A 19,499-nucleotide genomic window follows, 5' to 3' on the forward strand; every position below is an offset into this window, starting at 1 on the left:
TCTTGGCTGACACGAAATTCCCGGTTGCGTTCACCATTACGAGCAATCCGGGAGAAAACGTGTCATTCGGGAAAAACACCAGACGGGAACAACCGACCAACGATTCTTAAATAGTAATCAGCTGAAAAGACTTTGAATTGTCTGAGGTAGGACGACATTGTTTTATACTGTATTTTAAAATTTCAGAGCTGATCTTATTTCCTCTGTTGAATAAAAACATTTAAAGTTAAACAATGAGGCAGTTTATTTACACGAATTTAGTGAAACCAGGTGTAAATCTGAGGAAGCGGGTCTCTGGGAGGGTGCCCGTCGGCAGCCTCTTGGCTCTGGATGTTTTGTGAGATGTGGGATGGAAACGGACCCCATAACCAGCTGGGGCTCAGAATCACAGCTGCATTATGGGTTCCGTTACGATCCCACCCACAAAGGTCAAGGGTCGGGCTGGGGGTCGGCGCTGCAGGTACAGACAGGACAGAAGTTAAAAACACTTCAGTTTTAATATTTAGTATCACATTTAGAACGTTAGTCTAGTGCGGTTGCCAATTTACAGTTTATATGTATTTACTGGATCTAAAACAAAAAAAAGAGTTAAACAGAAACTGATTCAGCAACAAGGGATGTGCTGTTGTAGAAACTGATTTGAAAATAGGAACTGATTCTCGTCTCTATTGTGTAAAAAATAATTAAATAACATGTCCGTAGTCGCTCTAACATCTGCTGAAAGCTTTTAATATGCTGCTGACGCAGCTGAGAATTGATTTTTACTTATTATTACACAAAACTTGATCATTTTAACTCAAAGCTGTTAAATTAGTTTACCCTTTCTAGTTTTATCCACTAACAAATAACTTTAGATTCATAAAGGAGAAAAACCTCAGTCACTTTCAGCCCTTCACTATGATTTCTGCAGAAAATCAAACTGAATTCATTTTATTTTAACAACAAACACAAGCAAAGTTGCTTAATTTAAGAAATTTGGAGGCTGCTGCTGATCAGTCGGAGGGTAAAGGGGTCAAAGTAACTTAAATATCTTTGGGTCGTTGTAAACAACCTACATGTACAGGAACAGATTAGATTTGGATAAAATACCAAAGCAGTGACTCTCCTTCGTGTCTGGAGATTCACTCATCTGTCCAAAACTCAAAACGTTAACGCAGAAATTATTCAAATGGGTAAAAACAAAAAACGCAAACCTCAGGTCAGGTTTTTTGGATTATTGTTGAGCGCTGTCCTTTTCTGAAGAGAATGATGGCTAATTATGAAGTTATAAGAGACACCGTTCTGTTTTCAGTGCTCTGTCTTGAAAAACCTGTTGTGTATTATCTCAAATCAGAAGAAAAGGAAAGCAAGAAAAGGGAGGCAGTGCAGGAGGTCAGTGTGATGAGGAAGAGCTGATAAAGTGATAAAAGAGAGGAGTTGGCTTTAAAGACAAAACAAATAAGGAAAGGATTTAAATCTTAAAGCCTAATTTAATAAAACCTGAACTTTTTATGTTCTCGGCAGATTCCAATGAGATGAAAAGATGAGTCAAACGCAGATCGACAGCAGCAGCACATACATACTTTCAGTTTGTCGCCTGCACCTCAATCCTCGATGAGAAAACAAAACAATTCTACTTCAGCAGCCGTCAGATGTGTGGAGCAACAAGGAATTCCTGTTTAGACAAAGTTCAGAGCCTGAAACATTAAAGAGGAACACGTTTTAAGACATAAGAAGAATAAAGCTGTAGGATGACTGACAGAGGAATAAAAAACGGAGTAAAAACAAAGTGAACGCACACGAGCAGCTATCAAAACAACTCTAATCTAAGTGTGTAAGTGAGAGGGGAAGTGTGAGGAATAGGAAATGGTTTCCAGCTCACCCGTCCATCTCGGAGCAGCTTGTCGTTCTCAGCAGTCCTCACTGCCAACAACACCGACAGTCCCAACTTCCTCTTTAAATACTCCAGAGATTTATTTCACTTTCGCTTCTCCTGAGTGGCAGAACTCCTCCTATCCTTCCGTTATCCAACACCTCCCTCCTTCTCTGAGGAGAAACGCAGCCTCTATCTAGTCACATTTTGCTTTTTTAGTAACAAAAACATTATTAAATAGTCATTGGACTTTAATGTTGCTTCAGTGGTTACGTGTATTTGTAAAACCTGAAGTTACTGACGTGGTTTAAATAATTTAAAGTATTTATTTTCATATTAGTGTCATGATCTGATTCCTTTATTAATATTACCTTGTTCATTATTAAACGTTAATAAACAAAGGGTCCCTGTAATAATGGTAGTCATTTATTAAGCGTTAATAAACAAAAGGTGCTTTTATTAATTTTACTTGGTGCATTATTAAGCATTAATAAACAAAGGGTCATTTTATTAATGTTGGTGCATTATTAAGCATTAGTAATCAAATGGTCTCTTTATTAATGTTACTTAGTTAATAATTAAGCATTAATAAATAAAGGGTCCCTTTATTAACATTACCTAGTTCATTATTAAGCATTAAAAAACAAATGGTCTTTTAGTTATTACTTATTGCATTACTAAGCATTAATAATCAAAGGATGCCTTTATTATGTTACTTAATAATTAAGCATTAATAAATAAAGGGTCCCTTTATTAAAGGGACTTTATGGAGTTTTGAATTTTTATGCTCGCGATTGCCCCCTCAGGCCAAAAGCGTAACGGCAGCTTAAATAGTAGGCTCGTGCACGAGGCGCGCATGCTGTACGTGCACACTCCTTAACGAAAATAACAGCAGCTCTGTGTGTGTGTGTGTGTGTGTGTGTGTGTGTGTGGCCTGGAGGACAGAGGACAGGAGAATGTGCAGCTAATTAATTAAATAATTTGTTTCTGTACCTTTCTCTTCAGCACAGCCGACAAAGGTTTATGATGGGTCAGTGCTCCTGCATGCTCAGATCATTCCCTTCCCTTGCTTGAAAAATTGTTCCAAAATGAAAGTTGAACCCACATCTTTTTATCTGTGAATTCAATGCCATTCGGCGAGTCTCAAATAAAAATTTGGGCATCTTACTGTAAAAAAATATACCAGTAATGTAAAAAAGAAACTCTATATAAATTTAGTTCACATCTAGATTCGAACCCGAATTCTCCGGACAGCAGTCCATCGTCTTACTAGGTGAGCTAAAGCACCAGTAACATCTTATGTATCTGTAACTTTTATATCCTTGATGACAGCTGAAACAACATTTAAAGAACGGTTCGAAGCGAACATGGCTATTTTGTTGCTAATTTGCAGGAAATATCTAGAAGAAAGTAGCTAAGGGTCCTCAGAAATGTAGCTAGGTTCATCACTAGGCGTTAGAAACAGCGGCAAAGTGGCTGAGTTGGCACTGCCTCTCTCTCTGCTGCTAAAGCTACGGATAGCAAATGCTACGGGCTATGCCTGAGCGTGAACGCGCATGAAGCAGCCTGCTCGCCCCGAGCATCTCTCTTTTTCTGTGATTTTACAGAAAAACAGGCAATCACAGTAAAAATGCCAGGGCTCATTCTACAGGACCAGGGCATTGCAGGAGAATGTATGAAGAAGACATTTAATATTTCTATACATGTTTTGGCTGTCAAACTTCCATAATGTCCCTTTAACATTACCTAGTTCATTGTTAAGCATTAATAAACATTACTTGGTGCATCATTAAGTGTTAATAAATTCAGGGTGCCTTTATTGATGTTAGTTAATTATTAAGTGTAATAAATAAAGGGTCCCTTTATTACCATTACTTGGTGCATTATTATGTGTTAAACAGAAACAGAGTCCCTTTAATAATGTTACATAGTCAATTATTAAGCATTAATAAACAAAGAGTCCCTTTATTACTGTTGGTGCATTATTAAGCATTAATAAACATAGGGTCCTTTATAAATGTTACTTAGTTAATTATTAAGCATTAATAAACAAGGGGTCCCTTTAATAATTTTACTTAGTTAATTATCATGCATTAATAAACAAAGGGGCCCTTGATAAATGTTACTTAATTATTAAGCATTAATAAAAAAAAAGGGTCCCTTAATTAGTGTTACTCATTAATCATTAATTAATGTCCTTAAGGTTAGAGCAAAGGGCCGGGGGGGGGGGGGGGGGGGTTGCTAGTTAGTACTTGATTCAGTAGTTTATTAATACCTAATAATGCACTAAGTGACATTAATAATGGGACCCTTACTCTAAAGTGTTACAGAAAATTCAGATTTTCATCTGTATTCATCATATCGCAAACCCTAAAAGATCCAGAAATCTTAAGCTGCTTTATAAATGATCTTTTTGGGATTAGTCTTCTGTTTTACACCCTCTATTTAAGTAAAAACCTTTTAAGTAAATTGCTTTAAATCAGTTTCTTTTGGTTGTTGTTTTTTTTTTTTAATTTTCATATCTTTGATCATTCGATGTTTTTCTTATCTTCTCAAAGGTTAGTAGTTTTGATTCACATTTTAAATCACATTTTTAAATTTCAAAATATAATTCTGCTTTCAGATTAGAACAAAAATAATAAAACAAGCTTTTTAAATCAATTTTTCTGCAATAACAGACTTCTGCATCTTTGGTTTCTTAACCCAAAAGGTAAATTACTTTTTAAAGATGGTGTGTATGGGTTGTGTGCACTGTAAAATCTGATTAGTAAACCTTAAAAAACAGCATACCAACTGAACTGAAAATATTTAGTACTCGCGTTGTGTGGGAGACATTAGTGACCACAAAGTAAAATGCAATTTAATGCAAGTTTCTTCAACTAAGTCAAATCAGTGCAGTTAGTTTACTGTTTATTACTGCTTAAACATATACAAATACAAGTATTGTAAGCACATTTGGTATTTTGTCTTAGTTATAGTTAAGTGCATTTTATTTTGCATGCATTAATGGCTCCAACACATATTTACTTATGCCTGTGTACTAATTTAGGTGTGTTTTTTCCAAGATAGGTTACTCAGAGTTTAGTATGTAAAAGCGGTATTTTTCTACAGGACACATCCAGATTTGTTTTCTGAGGGCTAAAACAAAGTTTTAGGTCATCACTAAGAATAACTGAAATTGTAATAAAAGCAGCGTCCAAGTGTTGTAAAGTGAGCGGTCGTTATTTCACCCCAACTTTATATTTTGCAAACTGAAGCCTCCAAACATGCCTTTATTTAATGATATCATCTCTTAATTAGAAGTGTCTGCGATCCATGGTGGACGATGTGCCACAGGTGGTGTAACCAACAGAGCATGACGAGGAGACTCCCGCCAGGTCCGTCTGGGTTTCAGCCTGGAAAGTCCTGTAGATTCAGAATAGCATCCGATCCTCCCTGGAGGCCTCAGATCAGGAAGGCTGGAGGTGATCGTTTAGTCTTTGATCAGTGCAAACTTGGCATCGCTCCAGGGCAGAACACTTAAATCTGCATACTAAGTATTGTCCTGTTAAGTGGGCTTTTAGTATATTCTTTACCAGCGTAAATGTGGCAGCATTACTAAACCATGTTAGTTTGGGCTCAAACCTTCCAGATTTACGGTTTACCCCACAGTAACAATCTGAAGTTAAAATCTCCGCAGGTTTAGTCACGTTTGATATTTGATCGGTGACTGGGCCAGCTTCTCACAGCGTGGATAGATGGATGGCTGTTATACGTTTGAGTGAATTTAGACTCAACAGCCCTCCACCTGAACTGAAACTGTTTTTTTTTTCTTTGCAGGGACATTTTCTCAGACACAAGCTGCAACATGTCTCTAGGATATGAATCTCTTGAGGTAACAAGAACCCAGTGAGACAAACTTGGTAAACTGCCTCTTTATTGTTCAAGTATAAAATCACTAAGCAGAGAAGCCAAAGAGACAACTTCTGGAAAAACATACAGACTTTATTGGTGAACAATGTTTTTTCTTTGACACAGACACAGCAGTTTACATGCTACATTTAAAAACATACCAGTCATGCATGCACTAATTGACCAATGCTCATTCCTCTTCTTTCTCTCTGACACACACAGTTAAACAATGCATAGGTGACAACGGCAGGAAGACTGATGGATCTTTGGAAGAGTGAAGTGAACCACTTTATCCTGAAGTTAGCGGCGTGGAGACTGGGATTCAGGGAAATAGTGTTTGTCGGAAGGATTTTCCATCTGGGCTCTTCTCAGAAAAGCCGTTTTTCATAACTGGGAGACAGAAGAGATCACACGACAACCACTGAGGTTTCTGGTTATGACAGACGCAGCAGCAAAGAATGAAATCACAAGAGGAAGTTTAACTTAAGACACGTCTGACTGTGGTCAAGACACGAAAGTAAGAATGTTTAAGACAATGATTAGTCTACGCTGGACACATTGATGAGTTCAGACGTCGTTAGGTGTTGTACCTGTGCAGACTGTGGACTCCCCCCTCCACCTGAGCCGAGGCTGTTCTCTTTTCAAATTTCAGATCTCCAGAGTACATCAGAGCTCTGGAGGGGAGAAAAAGCAGATTTGACACCAGGCACTATGAGGAAGATGCAAAACCCATTAATGCTGGGTCACTATATTTCAAGATTAGTGACTGCTTCAGCTAGATACATGCGCTTACCTGAGTTGTGTGAGGCTTTTGGCACCGATATCCTGACAGGAGTGTTGAATACCAACCAGCAGGTAGGGCACAAACTTGTGGATGGAGCCTTTGTCCTGCACGGCCCCAGAGACGCCCTGAGCAACTTTAATCTTGTCACTCTCACTGTGAGGGAGAGGGAGGCAACGTGAGTGTACTTCAGCCCAGGTCACACAAGATAAATGAGGTCAAGGCAGTCCTTTAGCACTTTGCCAGAGGTTGGATGACACCTAAGCCAACTAGACAGGTTCTAACCTAAGGGTCGGGTGAGGGCTGGAGCTTGTGCTAATGTAGTTTTAGGGCTGCTCTTATCACAGAGAAGAAGAAACGGGTTTCCACAGCCTGCTTCCTCTTGCATCGTTAATCTGGATTTATTAAAAACTGAATCAATCTAAACTTCTGACATCTTCATATGACTGTGGCCTTGTCTGCTGCTCTTTTCCAGCAGGCTCATCACTCTTTGCCACAGGACTGGGACATTTATAAACCGCAGAAATTGAAATGAGGAAGAAAGATTGAAAGCTGGGGGAAACTGGCACAGCTCAGTCCCTTCATGCACAGCAGGATGGAACGTGTGACCAGCGTGATTCCTCTGCTTGGATTCCTGTACCTGAAGTATCTGGTCTGAGAGCCGAGGTTTTTGTCCATGGCATCCACGGAGCCCATGCCGCGGTATTTCTTCAGCCTGATGCCATCGGAAAAAAAATATTCACCTGGAGCTTCGGTGGTTGCAGCCAGAAGAGAACCCATCATCACTGGACCAAGAACAAGAGAGTTTAGAAGGCAGTGGGTAGACAACTCTCTCAACAGAGGGCTGGTATCCAGCGTGTTTTAGCTGTTTCCCTGCTCCAGCACACTTGAGTCACCTGTTCACCAGCTCATGGAGCTCTGCAGAAGTTTTGTTAATACCCTGCTGATTAAAATCAGGTGTATTGAAGCAGGGGAAACAACTAAAACCTGTTGGATGCCAGCCCTCAGGAAAGGAATTTGTCTACCCCGTTACTGCTGTTACAGTCACCTGTGATGGTGATACACAGTTTTTCACAAGGCCAGTTGATATAGTCTCAAACCAATAACCATATTATGGGCCATTCACCACTTGGTTAATGATAATGAATGTTAACTACAGGTAAAGATAAAGGTTTGTCCACTAGATGGGGCTGTTTTATTGATTGTGTATGATTCTCCTATCTAGACCCATTTGTCACAACTATTTCTAATTGCTACTTAAAAGTACTTTTGATTAAGATTCATTTAAAAACTAAGTAAAACTTTGCATTTGTACCTGTGGATGCTCCCAGTGCCAGGGCTTTGGCTATTTGGCCGACAGTCTGGATGCCACCATCAGCGATGACCGGTACTCCAAAACGCCTCGCATACTCCGACACTTTATAAACAGCCGTGGCCTGGGGCCTGCCACATGCCAGCACTGCGAGGGCAGAAACGACAAGGTAGATGTTACCAGTCAACTTGGACAGCGTGGAGGCAATGTTAGACGCTTCATCAGAACCAGACACATCATCTTTAGTTCCAGTCTCACATTTTCCACTCTAAAAGCTGCTGTCTCATTCAGCTAGATGAACGGAGTACATGCATAATTAAAACTCCAGGAAGTCACTCAGTGAATGAACAACGGGTTTCTTAATGTTTGTTAAATGTGAGAATGAGGAAGTTAAATCTGTCATATCAGCAAGAAAATTGAACCATCTCCAAAAACCCAAATCACACATCTGCCTCCGTTTACCAGAACCCAACAAAAGTTTGATTTTTGTGTTTCTAAAAACACTTCAACTACAAATACATGAAAAGGGATGTTTACTTTTTCATTTCAATAATCAGCGTGTCATCAAATTAGTTCATTTTTTTCTTCTGGTTAAAAAATAAAACTTAAATATCTCAGCAGCTCTAAGTTTCAGTTAGTTATTCAACCCTCTGCTGACGTTCCACATAAGGAGTGTTTGTTAGAAACAGATGCCTTAATCTGACCCTTTGGTATCCAAACATCTGGCTACATCCAAACCAGACACCAAAAGGTCAGTAAGGTGGACGGACCAACACCGTTCACTCTTTGGTGATTAATAGATTAATGTTGGAACAAATACGAGCAAAAAAACCCAAAACCCCAAAACCCAGCTTTCCAAAGCTATGTCTACAGATGCAAAAGCTGTTAACCAATCAGTGCAGCAGGCTGTGAAGTAGGAGGGACCAACAGTGATAACAGAGCCAATCAGGGCTCATTGCAAGCCAGCAGGGGGACTTACTGCAGTATCCTGTAACAGCAGTTGGGGTTTTGGGGCTGTGGGCTTTTATAGCTGGTGGTACAATGGGAGGGGCTGGGTGTGGATTCAAACACACACACACACACACCAAACAAGGTCGGAGAGGGAATTTCAGGGGGAGACAACAGACATTGAGAAGAAGTAGGCAGGAAAACAAGGTGAATGTTTAAAAATAAATGTTTAACTCAAGCACTGATAATGACTTAAAAATATTTAAAGTCAAAGACCAAAAATACAATTCTAAATTCAGAGCCATTTGTTTCACAAACGACACAAATAAGTGCATTTCTGAAAGACGGATCAAAACAAACCATCCAACATGATCGTTAAATCACGTTCCTGACAGAAACGTATTAATTCTGCAGTAAAAACCAAACTTAAATTCATCATGAGCTTCAGAGGTGATCCAACCACACACGCTAGAATCAAAACTCTAATTAGTGTCCCAAAGCAACATGAACACAAAACCACCTGTTAGTGTGTGTGTGTGTGTGAATGGATGAATGATACACTGTAGTGTAAAGCGCTTTGGAGTCCTTCCTCTGAAAGGCGCTATACAAGTGTGGATCATTTATCATTTATCATTAGAATAATCACTGAAGAGCCTTCAGAGAGGAACAAAAGGATATAAGATAAGATAAGAACAACTTTATTTATCCCGAGGGAAATTCTTGTGTCATGTACATGCTCAAAGCAGTCGGAGAGACAAAGGAACAGGTGAAATAGAAATATGATATACAATATATACATTAAAACAATGATCTACAGTAGTACCATGTAGGATAGTGCAAAACAAACAATCACATATCTCAATAATTAAATACATGACTGCATCCCTGTGAATAAGTAATTAAGCACAACAACCACCAGACTCCAGATAACCAGAGATGTTTTCTAGGTGACAGCAGGGTGGAGCAGCAGGTAGTCACTCACCTTCCTGAGTGATGCAGATGGAGCCGCTGCCCATCCCCACCCTCAGAGCATCCACTCCCGCATCGATGAGGTTCTTAGCCTGAGCTGCAGTAACCACTGCCACAGAGAGAGGAAAATCAACACAACTCTTTACATCATTACTGATGATATAGTACAAACTAATAACCTAAATCATAATTAACACATGACTAATAAAACACCATACAGGAAGCTGTTGTTACCATTTCCTCCAATGACCTGCAGGTGGGGGTATTTCTCTTTAATATATTTAATCATGTTGATCTGGAAGATGGAGTTCCCCTGAGAGGAGTCCTAGTGAGAGAAGCATCCTCATTATCCACCAAAACTAAATTCTTGAAGCATAAATCAAGCACTAAACTTAATCCAGATTAAACTAGCTGCAACAGCAAAGACTTCCAAAAAAGGGACCATTAGCTCACTCAAACATCCTCACCAGTACGACTGCATCCACCCCACTCTGCACCAGCAGGTCCAGTCTGTACTTGTCATCGTTGTGCGTTCCGATGGCGGCGCCACACAGCAGCTGTTTTCTAGAGTCTTTGGAAGCCAGCGGGAAATCTCTGTTCTTCTTCAAGTCTGTGCGGGCGATGATGGCCACCAGCGAGCCCTCCTCGTTCACAATGGGCAGCTTACCTGTAGGGAGAACCACACACACACACACACACACACAAAAACATCTGTTTCACATAGTAAAACGTACTCTGTTTATCAATATCAAATAAATGTAACTTTCCTAAGAAAAAGTAGAATTGTTGTCACCTTTCTTGCTCCTCTGCAGGATTTCGTTTGCTTCTTTCAGAGTCACTCCAGCAGGAGCGACCACCAAATCCTCTCGCTTCGTCATCACCTGATAACAGGGACAAGGTTACCTTTTGCATTTAAAAAAAAAAAAGATGATTCACTTCTTAGTGCTGAGTGATGAACTATTGGAGACTTCACAGTTAGCCATCATGTGAGCTATTAAGGTCACATGTCACTCATTAACTCAGAAAGCTCCAGTACAAGTCCTCAGGATCCCCACCTCCATCTGTGTTTCTTTATCACTTTAGTGTTTGTTAGGAATCATGAATCCTGTGTTTGACAGCGAAAAGACACCAAAATGTAAGTTGCACCAACAAAGTATCTGTTGCAGTTTAACTTTTTATTAAAGCTTGAACTGCCGGCAGAATTGGACCTAAACTCTCAAAAATGTTGCTCTATTCTTATTTTTCAAAGCTAAGATGGTTTCAGTCCGAGACTTCCCCAGAGCTCAAAGGTCCAACGTAGATTAGGCAGAAGTCTGATTAAGTGTGACGGCTGTCTGAGCTGTCCTAGTCAAACAAAAATCCAACAAAAAAGAAAACATTGATCATTTTATGGTTTATTGATGGAAACAACAAGCATGATAAAACCACATGGGCTCGATCATTTTAAAGCGGACCTCTGGAATAAACTGAGATAATTAAGAAAATTCATTTTAAAGAAATAGGTTCAATTGCTTTTGACCATAAATATGATTATTGCAATGACCGTATTTATTTAGAATAATCTGATTCAGTTTTGAAAATTTGATAAATTTCAACAAAAATACAGCAAAACTGTTCAACATAACATGTAATGCTTTTGCCCGGAAGCATCAGGTTATTTATACATAAAAAATAAAACACTGAATAACTGATAAAAACAGAATAATGGATTTTAACCCAGTTTTTTTGAGTCTGAATAATCAGCATGTTGGGTAAAACAGGTCAGTTTTTGGGACCTGTAACCAAAAATCTAATTTCTTAAACCTGACTTTCTCACCTCGCTCAGTGGGAGGTTACGGTCATCCTCCTTCAGGAAGTCAATGTCTCTGGAGGAGATGATTCCCACCAGCTTGCCGCCCATTTTGCCATTGTCTGTGATGGGGATGCCACAGAAACCGTGGCGTGCCTTGGCAAGGAAGACGTCCTGCACTCGCTCGCTGGGACTCATCACCACGGGGTCTGTAATGAAGCCCTGTTCATATCGCTAGACGGGGGAGGGAGGGAGGGCAGGAGGCGAGGAAAAATGGGAACGTGGAAGAGTTAGGGCAGGAGAAGGAGCAACGAAGAAAACAAAAGCAGTAACTTCCTTCATTCTACAGCTGGGAAGCAAGTCATGCTGAGAAAAGCACGGCTCTACTGGATGAACATGCAGAAAAGACTAAGGAGAAATATACAAAATAAAGACTATTTTATATAACTGAAAGAAAATATGGTACAAACAAAGGAAAGATGGGGAGCTGAAAGAACAAATGGAAACTATTACAAAAGAGAAATTAAACTAGAAAAATCATTCACTCAGTTCTTATCTCTACCTTGACTTTGCGAACTTCATTAGCCTGGAACTCTGGAGTGCAGTTATGATGGATGAAGCCGATTCCTCCTGTTAACTGGAAAAAAAAAAACAGTGATGAGCGTTCCAGTGTCTGAACTAAGCAACCCCACAGTTGTCCGACCACACACGGAAACTCACCGCCATCGCAATCGCCATGTTTGCCTCAGTCACCGTGTCCATGGGGGAGGACACCAACGGGGTTTTCATGGTGATTTTTTTGGTGAGCGCAGAAGTCAAGTCCTAGAAAATGACAGTAAAAATTAAAACTTCAGTATCATTTTAAATATGAAGTTTTGTTTATCTAACTCAGCCCTGAAATTGCTTCATAAGTTGCTGGAATGAGAAAGTATTAATAAATGGGATAGTTTGCCCATTTTAAAGTAAAATTCTATGTAAAAACCTGAAATATCATATTTCATGATATGACACTGAATCTAAATGTAAAAGCAGTGTATCAATTTTATTGAGATTCACATGCAAAGTATTGTTGTATTTTTTTAGTGTGGCACAATTCAAACTCCAACAGCTAGGTGGCAGCACTGCTTACCACCTTCATTCAGAAGAAGTGAGTTCTCATGATAACACCGGACGTTATTTGAACAAGTCGGGCCTGAGTTTTCCAATTAAACTCTGCATTGTGATAACTCGTACCGTCTCCACTGTGCTGAGGTATTTAACGTATCACCAGATACTTCCCAGTAAAAACCCTAATAATTTACACCTTTTGGGTTTATGTCTGACAGGACCTTTAAACCACAACCTGTTTCACCCTGGATGCACTGGAAATGCTACATTTGTTTTCTGCTGGTGATTTTTACATTCATCCGTAACACGTCTGAATTACCACTAGGGATGAGCGAGTACACCACTATCTGTATCTGTTCAACCATCTAAATCAGGGATTCCCAAAGTGTGGTGCACGCACCCCTGGGGGTGAGCGAGCTGCCGCTAGGGGGTGCGCGAGGTGAAAAGTGTAATGGCTGCGGAGCTCAGAGAAGTCTGTCATGTGTCACCATTATTGTAGAAACTCATTTGTGGGTGGACCAAAGAAAAAGTAAGTGGGCACAATAAATGTAATTGAAAACAAGTATATTTTTGCGCGCGTGCGTGTCCTCCACATGTGCCATAGCTTCATAATAACAATGCGCCGAGCTTCAGCACTCTGGCCTGCGCACGCTGATATGTTCCGCATTTGATCATTTTTAACGGTGTTGAAGAAATCTGAAGGTGGTGAGTCATTCTGGCAGATTGTAATTAACACCTGTCTCATGCAGGTGTTCTGACATTGTAAACCTCACACACAGAACATTGTGGATGTAACTAAATAACAAGAAATGATTCCCATTCAGGCTATTAACAGCACGCTGAAGATCTGAAGTTCAGAGTGCGTCTGTCAGAAGTCAGACGCGTTCCAGCGGAACCACGGCTCACGGGTGCACATGTGAGCACATCTGGGCTGGGCAGAAGTTTAAATAGCGCCAATAACGAGACGCGGTGACGCGCACACACAGATTCAATAAGCGCGCACGCTGCTTTAACTCCGGCGCACCGTCAGACTGAAGGCAGAAATGAACGCTGCCTCCACCATGATAAAAACTTTTAAGAGGTTATTTTTCATTCAAGGTCAAATTAAGATATTAGCTTCTGGGATGAGTCGGGTCCGCTACAGCCAGTGACTCCTCATGAACCTGACCACAAGTCCACTGCAGCATTTGTTATTCCAGTCAGCGTGGCAGCGGATCGCAGATTCAGCCACACCATAAAACAGCAATAAGTCGGTCTGAGGTAAAAGTGAACATCATGGCTATATCTTGTCCCCTATAGACATTTGATTACGCACAAGTAGGTGATCAGTTCAGGTTTACGCAGAGCAGAAGGAAGGAGAGCGCTCTGGCCGCACAGGTTAAACGTTACTTTAAGAAAACCGTTAAATTGCATTGTTTATGTGCTACCTGGGCACTCTAAATATTTATTTAAAATGAAATCAAAGGAAATTGTAATGGTATCGAATGTTTATTAATTACTATTTAAAAAAAGAAAGTGATGGGGAATTTTTTTAACCCTGTCTGTTTAGCTTGACATCTGATATATATATGTATAGAGCCATGCCCCGATGTGGGGGGGGGGGGGGGGGGGGGGGTGCATCGACATGGTCGGGACATAGAAGGGGGTGCGCGGCTAAATAAGTTTGGGAACCACAGATCTAAATTATATGTATCTGTACTCGGAGTGGGCGTGGCCTAACCAGGAAGTGGGTGTAGTTTAACCGGAAGAGGGTGTGGTTTACATGAATACGTTATTTTAAGTCTGATCAGAAGTTGATATGTGTATTGTTTATTTGAAAACTATTTACAGAGCAGCCTCAGAATTGAGATTAAATGTTTTTGATCACAATAATAAAGGAACTATTACAGAACAAGTTTTTCAATCAAATCAGAACATTAATATTTAAGTGCATGAATTAAGAGAGAGAGACTCAGAGAGAAGAAAAGATCTTATCTATAGCGCCTCTCAAGATAAAAATCACGGGGCGCTTCACAAAGACAAAACATGTAAAATAGAAAAAAGAATTTAGAAAATGATTAAAATATATTTAAAATTAGCAAAAAATAGACAATTGTGATTAAAAAATATAAAGAAAGAGAGAGAGTGAATAGGAAAGAGGGAGTGGATCCTGAGGAAGAGGAGAGAGAGGAAAAAAAACAACCCGACCGGAGCGGAGGCCGTGACTGACGCAGCACGAGCCGTTTTCAGCTCTGTCTTGTCAAATGCACCACGTACGTTACGTAAAAAGTAACTATAAATAACTTTAAAGTAACTTTAAAAAGAAGCAAACTGAAGCAAACATAGGGAGTACTGAAGAAACGTGAACAGTGAAGCAAGCACAGAGATCTGCTACTGTGTGTGTGTGTGTGTGTGTGTGTGTGTGTGTGTGTGTGTGTGTGTGTGTGTGTGTGTGTGTGTGTGTGTGTGTGTGTGTGTGTGTGTGTGTGTGTGTGTGTGTGTGTGTGTGTGTGTGTGTGTGTGTGTGTGTGTGTGTGTGTGCGCGCGCGGACTGAGCTGTGAGCTCCCGGCTGCAGAGTTTTGTGTGTAGGGAGGGGCGGGCGCTCTATTTGACTGGCCAATCACAGAGCGTGAAGACAGTCAGTTACCCAATGAGGATTTTCCTTCAGCACGATTACAGATATTTGCGAGTTTCACTCGTTTCATGCTCGTACTCGTCAAAAATGCTTTATCCGTACTGGACTCTCGTCTGAAACAAGTATACGGCTCATCCTTATCTACCACCCTGCTATAAATTGTGTGGCGTTACAGAGTTGTCAACCATGCAACGATGTAGTAAAATTAAAGCGAATCCTTTGCGGACGACAGTAACTCAGATGTTAGGAATTCGCCCTGTAATCAGTGGGTTGCAAGTTCAATCCCAGGCTCCTGAAGTCATGTCAGTCATCGTTTTCTTGAGCAAACCACTTCACCCTCCTTGTCTGCGGTTGGTGGTCGGGGGGGGGGGGGGGGGGATACCTGTGTACGGCAGCCTCGCCGCTATCATTACGCCAGGGCATCTGTGGCTACAATGTCTTCAATACAATGTATTTGATCTTTTTCACCCAATTCCAATTGTTTGAAAATCACATGATCAGAAAAATTCTAAAGGCCGGACCACACTATGCTTTTTTTGATTGTCACACAGGACTGCTCATGCCACACTGTGAGAACTCTAGGAGGTGGCACAATGTACAGTCCAATATTTCAGTGAGCCACACTGCACGACGTCTTGCTCTAGACAAGAGGTGGGCAATCCTGATCCTCAAGGGTCGCTCTCCTCCATGTTTTAATGTTTTCCTTGTTTCAACACACCTGATTTCAATCAGCAGGTGGTAAACTGGCTTCTGCTGAGCTTGATGAGCTGCTGAACAAGGAGACAACAAAAAGATGAAGGATACCGGCCCTCGAGGACTGTAGCTGCCCACCTCTACTCTAGCAGAACGAGCTAACGTCATGAGAACACCGCCTGAAAAGCATATGTCACTAAAAGCTGACAGTAGGGCTGGGCGATATGGCCTAAAATCAATATCACGATATATTGATGATTTCACCTCAATAACGATAAATAGACGATAACTACAGGTCTGCGCAGAAACAAAAGTTGTCCACTAGATGGGGCTGTCACATGTATTACGTTGAGTCACCATTTACGCGACTCAAGGTGGTACAGCTTCTCAAAGGGACATGAACGCTGCCAATCCACACGCATCTTTTCATTTTTTTTATTATCAGATTTATCGACATGGGAAAAATTATCATGATAAGAGTCCGAAATTTTGATAACGATACAATTTCAATTTATTGCCCAGCCCTAGCTGACAGCTAACCAAAACAACAAAGATGAAGAGAAAAAAGCGCTGCCGTTAACACTTATTTTATTAGACTCCGAATCAAATTCCAAAAAGAGTGGTCCACATGTTCCTGCGTGAACTGTTGCTAATTCTACTCTCATATTGTTCTCTCGTCACTAGTTGTTCGCGTCAATCCCTGAGTGTGTTGTCATAGACGGAAGTCATAGGTTTTCAAGCAGTGCTTGAAGATTGTTGGAGGCTGCCTTTAGTTGTGAGGGGGCTCAATAAGCTGTCGCAGAGCCGGTCACACTGGACGGCCACAAACTTGCACATCACCCTAACGTACATGGTTTTTTGTCACACTTCCATTCATGACGTGAGATTTGTCTAAGACGGCCAAAAAAAAACCCAAAAAAACACACAGATTGGTCCGGGCTTACATGAAGTAAACTGAACTATACAGAAAGTTGGTCAAGACTCAACAGACTGAAATGAAACTATGACCGATGCACTATGTGGGCAAGAAAGCAATCTGCCAAATGAGAAGTACTCGTAGGGGCTGTACCACTCCAGCTGCATCCACCCACCAACTTATGATTGTATGACCGTCCTCATTTAGCCAGCCCCCACCCCCACCCCCCCATCCCCCACCCCCGGCTGCTGTAACACTGATACCTTGCAGTAAACATTTAATACCCTCACATAAAGCAAGAGCTATAAGTTTGTGAGGCCAGACTCAGTCGCTTCTATATACCCCCCAATAAGGATTATCCAAACATCTGATACGCTTGATAACATCAGCTCAAAGTAGACATTTATCCATCATCACTCACCACTTCATCAGCTGTAAAGTCGATGTAGCCCGGCAGAATCAGGAAGTCACTGTGGGAGAGAAAGTAAAGTTAGTTTCCCCCCAAAATAACTAAATTCTTAATAAATTAATAATAAGAAATAAAAAACACTAACAATTAAAAGTCTATAAAGTAACATCCAGCTGTTTAAAGCTGCTCAGACTTCTCAATCAATCCATCTAGAGAAAAAATGTGACTACATAAACAGATATCTAAACTTTTCAATATTTTTGTGTGTACTTTAAACTGTCCAAGCATATTTAGCCGAAACCATAAATCACAAGAAAAAAAAAGAGAGGCCTGGACTATTTCAAGCTGGACATGACATGAATTTCTCTCTCAGGAAGCTTCAGAGGGTGTTATGTTTCAGAGGAGTGTGAAGCATCCACACAATATCAGTGTGATCATCAGACAGACCAGAATAAACGAATAACTGTTTCTGAGCAAAAGCTGCCCCAAATATATGATTTCAACTCATAATCATTGAAACAAAAACTACATTTAAGTAGGTATTTAATGCACCGTTTTCTGTTTTTAATGCTGTAATTTCAAACTGCAAAAGCAACAATCCTAACAATACTTTCAGTTCTGGGGATTACGCACCCTATACTGATCATTTACCATCATCACACTATAATTTTAGTAGGTTTCCATGTAACACTGAAATTATTTAGGTTATATCACTCATCCTTACACGCAGCACTAAATATTACTGTAGGATAACTAATCCACCTATTTATTGGTAGGGGTGAGTATTGTCAAGAATCTGGCAATACGATATTCATCACAATACAGGCAAGATGATAAGATCTATTGAGATAATAAAAGCCAGACGATCTTCTGTTATTTTTCAGACATAATTTAATTGGAAAACTCAGGTCAGACATTTCCACACAGGTCCGGTGTTATCGTGAGATCTTGCTCCGTTAGAATAGAGTAGGTAAAATCTGCTGCCGCCCAGCAGTCGGAGTTTGAATTGCACCACACAAAGAAATGCAATAAATGTTTGCACGTACTATCTCAACTTTTTAAAAAAATGGATACACTGCTGTTATAAATCGATTTAGTATAACACGTTAGTCACTGATATCTTGGTATACCATTCATGACTCAATATTGGCCCATCACTATTCTGGACATCCAATGAGATAGTTAAACTTTATTTCTCTTGAGTAAAACTTTGAAAAAACATCAACCTAAACCAGTGGTTCCCAAACTTATTTAGCCGCGCACCCCCTTCTATGTCCCGACCATGTCGACGTACTCGGAGGGCTCCAATTCAGATTAAAATGTATTTTGTTGATTTTAAAGCACTTCTGGCATCACCACATGTAAGGGTTAGGGTTAATTATTTATTTGGCTTTTATTTTAGGGACTGTCCAGATGCAAAAATATGATCACACACCAACTGAAACGTGAAGTCATTTAAATATGAAAGCATGACTGGAAAATGTGTTATTTATTAGTTTGTGTAACTGGTGAGTTACTGACTAGTAAACGAGAAGCATTAGTTGTCAGTGATGATTAGCGCATCAGTGTTTACTTGTATGTGAGTCCGTCTCCGCAGTTGAACAGCTGCTGTCCTGTCAACCCGTCGTCGGGAACGTAACCGGTCTGTCCGCTGATGAGGTAGTCCGCCATGACGTCCAAAAGCCCTTATCCAACGAGAAACCACCTTAATCAACTCTTAAGGCAACTGGAGTGTACTAAATCTAAAACGCGGCACACACAAGTGAACAAGTAAAGACAACGAGAACTTTCTACCTGCGCGCGCCGTGACAAGATGACCTCCCTCCCGGTTAACCTTCCGCTTCGCTGCCTCGCGCGTCCGTAACAGCTGTCCTGCTGTATGTGTCCGTTAATGTTCACAAAGCGGGTAGAAAATTAATTTGTTACAAATAAAAATAACGTTACTTCTCTGGCCTCGCGCCTGCTGTTCATGTTTTCTGCAGCTTTTTCCAACACGTGCAGTTCTGACAGCTTCCGACTCGACGTCACATCCGGCTAACCAGCAACCCCCGCCCTCCTTTGAAAAATAGCTTATTTTAAGAAAAAGGCTAATATGAATCTGCAAAATTGTAGTTTATATTTATCTGTAACTTACCTTTTATAGGTACAGAGCTGAAAACGTGTTTGCCATACAGCCAACTACCCTTACCACTAAAAGGAAATGTGAAGTGTTTCTGA

At 40.5% G+C, this 19,499-nt stretch overlaps 1 protein-coding gene and 1 long non-coding RNA gene across 3 annotated transcripts in view; one reads left to right on the forward strand and one right to left on the reverse strand.

The window, feature by feature from the left end:
* The window catches only part of LOC139063394 (uncharacterized), a 15,248-nt gene extending 8,117 nt beyond the window's left edge, over positions 1-7,131 (forward strand). Inside the window, exons 2-3 of the long non-coding RNA XR_011516755.1 lie at positions 5,672-5,726; positions 7,000-7,131. This is a non-coding gene — a long non-coding RNA (uncharacterized lncRNA). The remainder of the gene's footprint in view (positions 1-5,671; positions 5,727-6,999) is intronic.
* impdh2 (IMP (inosine 5'-monophosphate) dehydrogenase 2) lies at positions 5,816-19,286 on the reverse strand. 2 transcript variants are annotated; one of them, XM_015967498.3, is made up of 16 exons: positions 19,077-19,286; positions 18,856-18,967; positions 17,295-17,343; positions 12,263-12,364; positions 12,105-12,179; positions 11,570-11,776; positions 10,547-10,634; positions 10,221-10,420; positions 9,988-10,078; positions 9,767-9,862; positions 8,816-8,887; positions 7,840-7,983; positions 7,165-7,309; positions 6,537-6,680; positions 6,334-6,417; positions 5,816-6,133 (listed from the first exon to the last, which is right to left on the reverse strand). In XM_015967498.3, the coding sequence occupies exons 2-16, from the start codon at positions 18,951-18,953 to the stop codon at positions 6,112-6,114; spliced, it is 1,617 nt and encodes a 538-aa protein (XP_015822984.1). In that variant the 5' UTR covers positions 18,954-18,967; positions 19,077-19,286; the 3' UTR covers positions 5,816-6,111. The 2 variants fall into 2 exon arrangements, with proteins under 2 accessions (XP_015822984.1, XP_015822985.1); XM_015967499.3 differs by lacking the exon at positions 8,816-8,887.
* Between the last annotated feature and the right edge of the window lie 213 nt (positions 19,287-19,499).

This window comes from Nothobranchius furzeri, chromosome 15, assembly GCF_043380555.1.
Source record: "Nothobranchius furzeri strain GRZ-AD chromosome 15, NfurGRZ-RIMD1, whole genome shotgun sequence".
NCBI lineage: Eukaryota > Metazoa > Chordata > Actinopteri > Cyprinodontiformes > Nothobranchiidae > Nothobranchius > Nothobranchius furzeri.

Bases quoted from the DNA above. Each gene is read 5' to 3' on its own strand.
- impdh2 (XM_015967498.3), bottom strand. From the start codon at position 18,953: ATGGCGGACTACCTCATCAGCGGACAGACCGGTTACGTTCCCGACGAC. The intron at 7,310-7,839 runs GTACAAATGCAA...TTCTTGGTCCAG, and splicing joins GGCACTGGGAGCATCCACAG to TGATGATGGGTTCTCTTCTG. The intron at 6,681-7,164 runs GTACAGGAATCC...TCTCCCTCACAG, and splicing joins TCTCAGACCAGATACTTCAG to TGAGAGTGACAAGATTAAAG.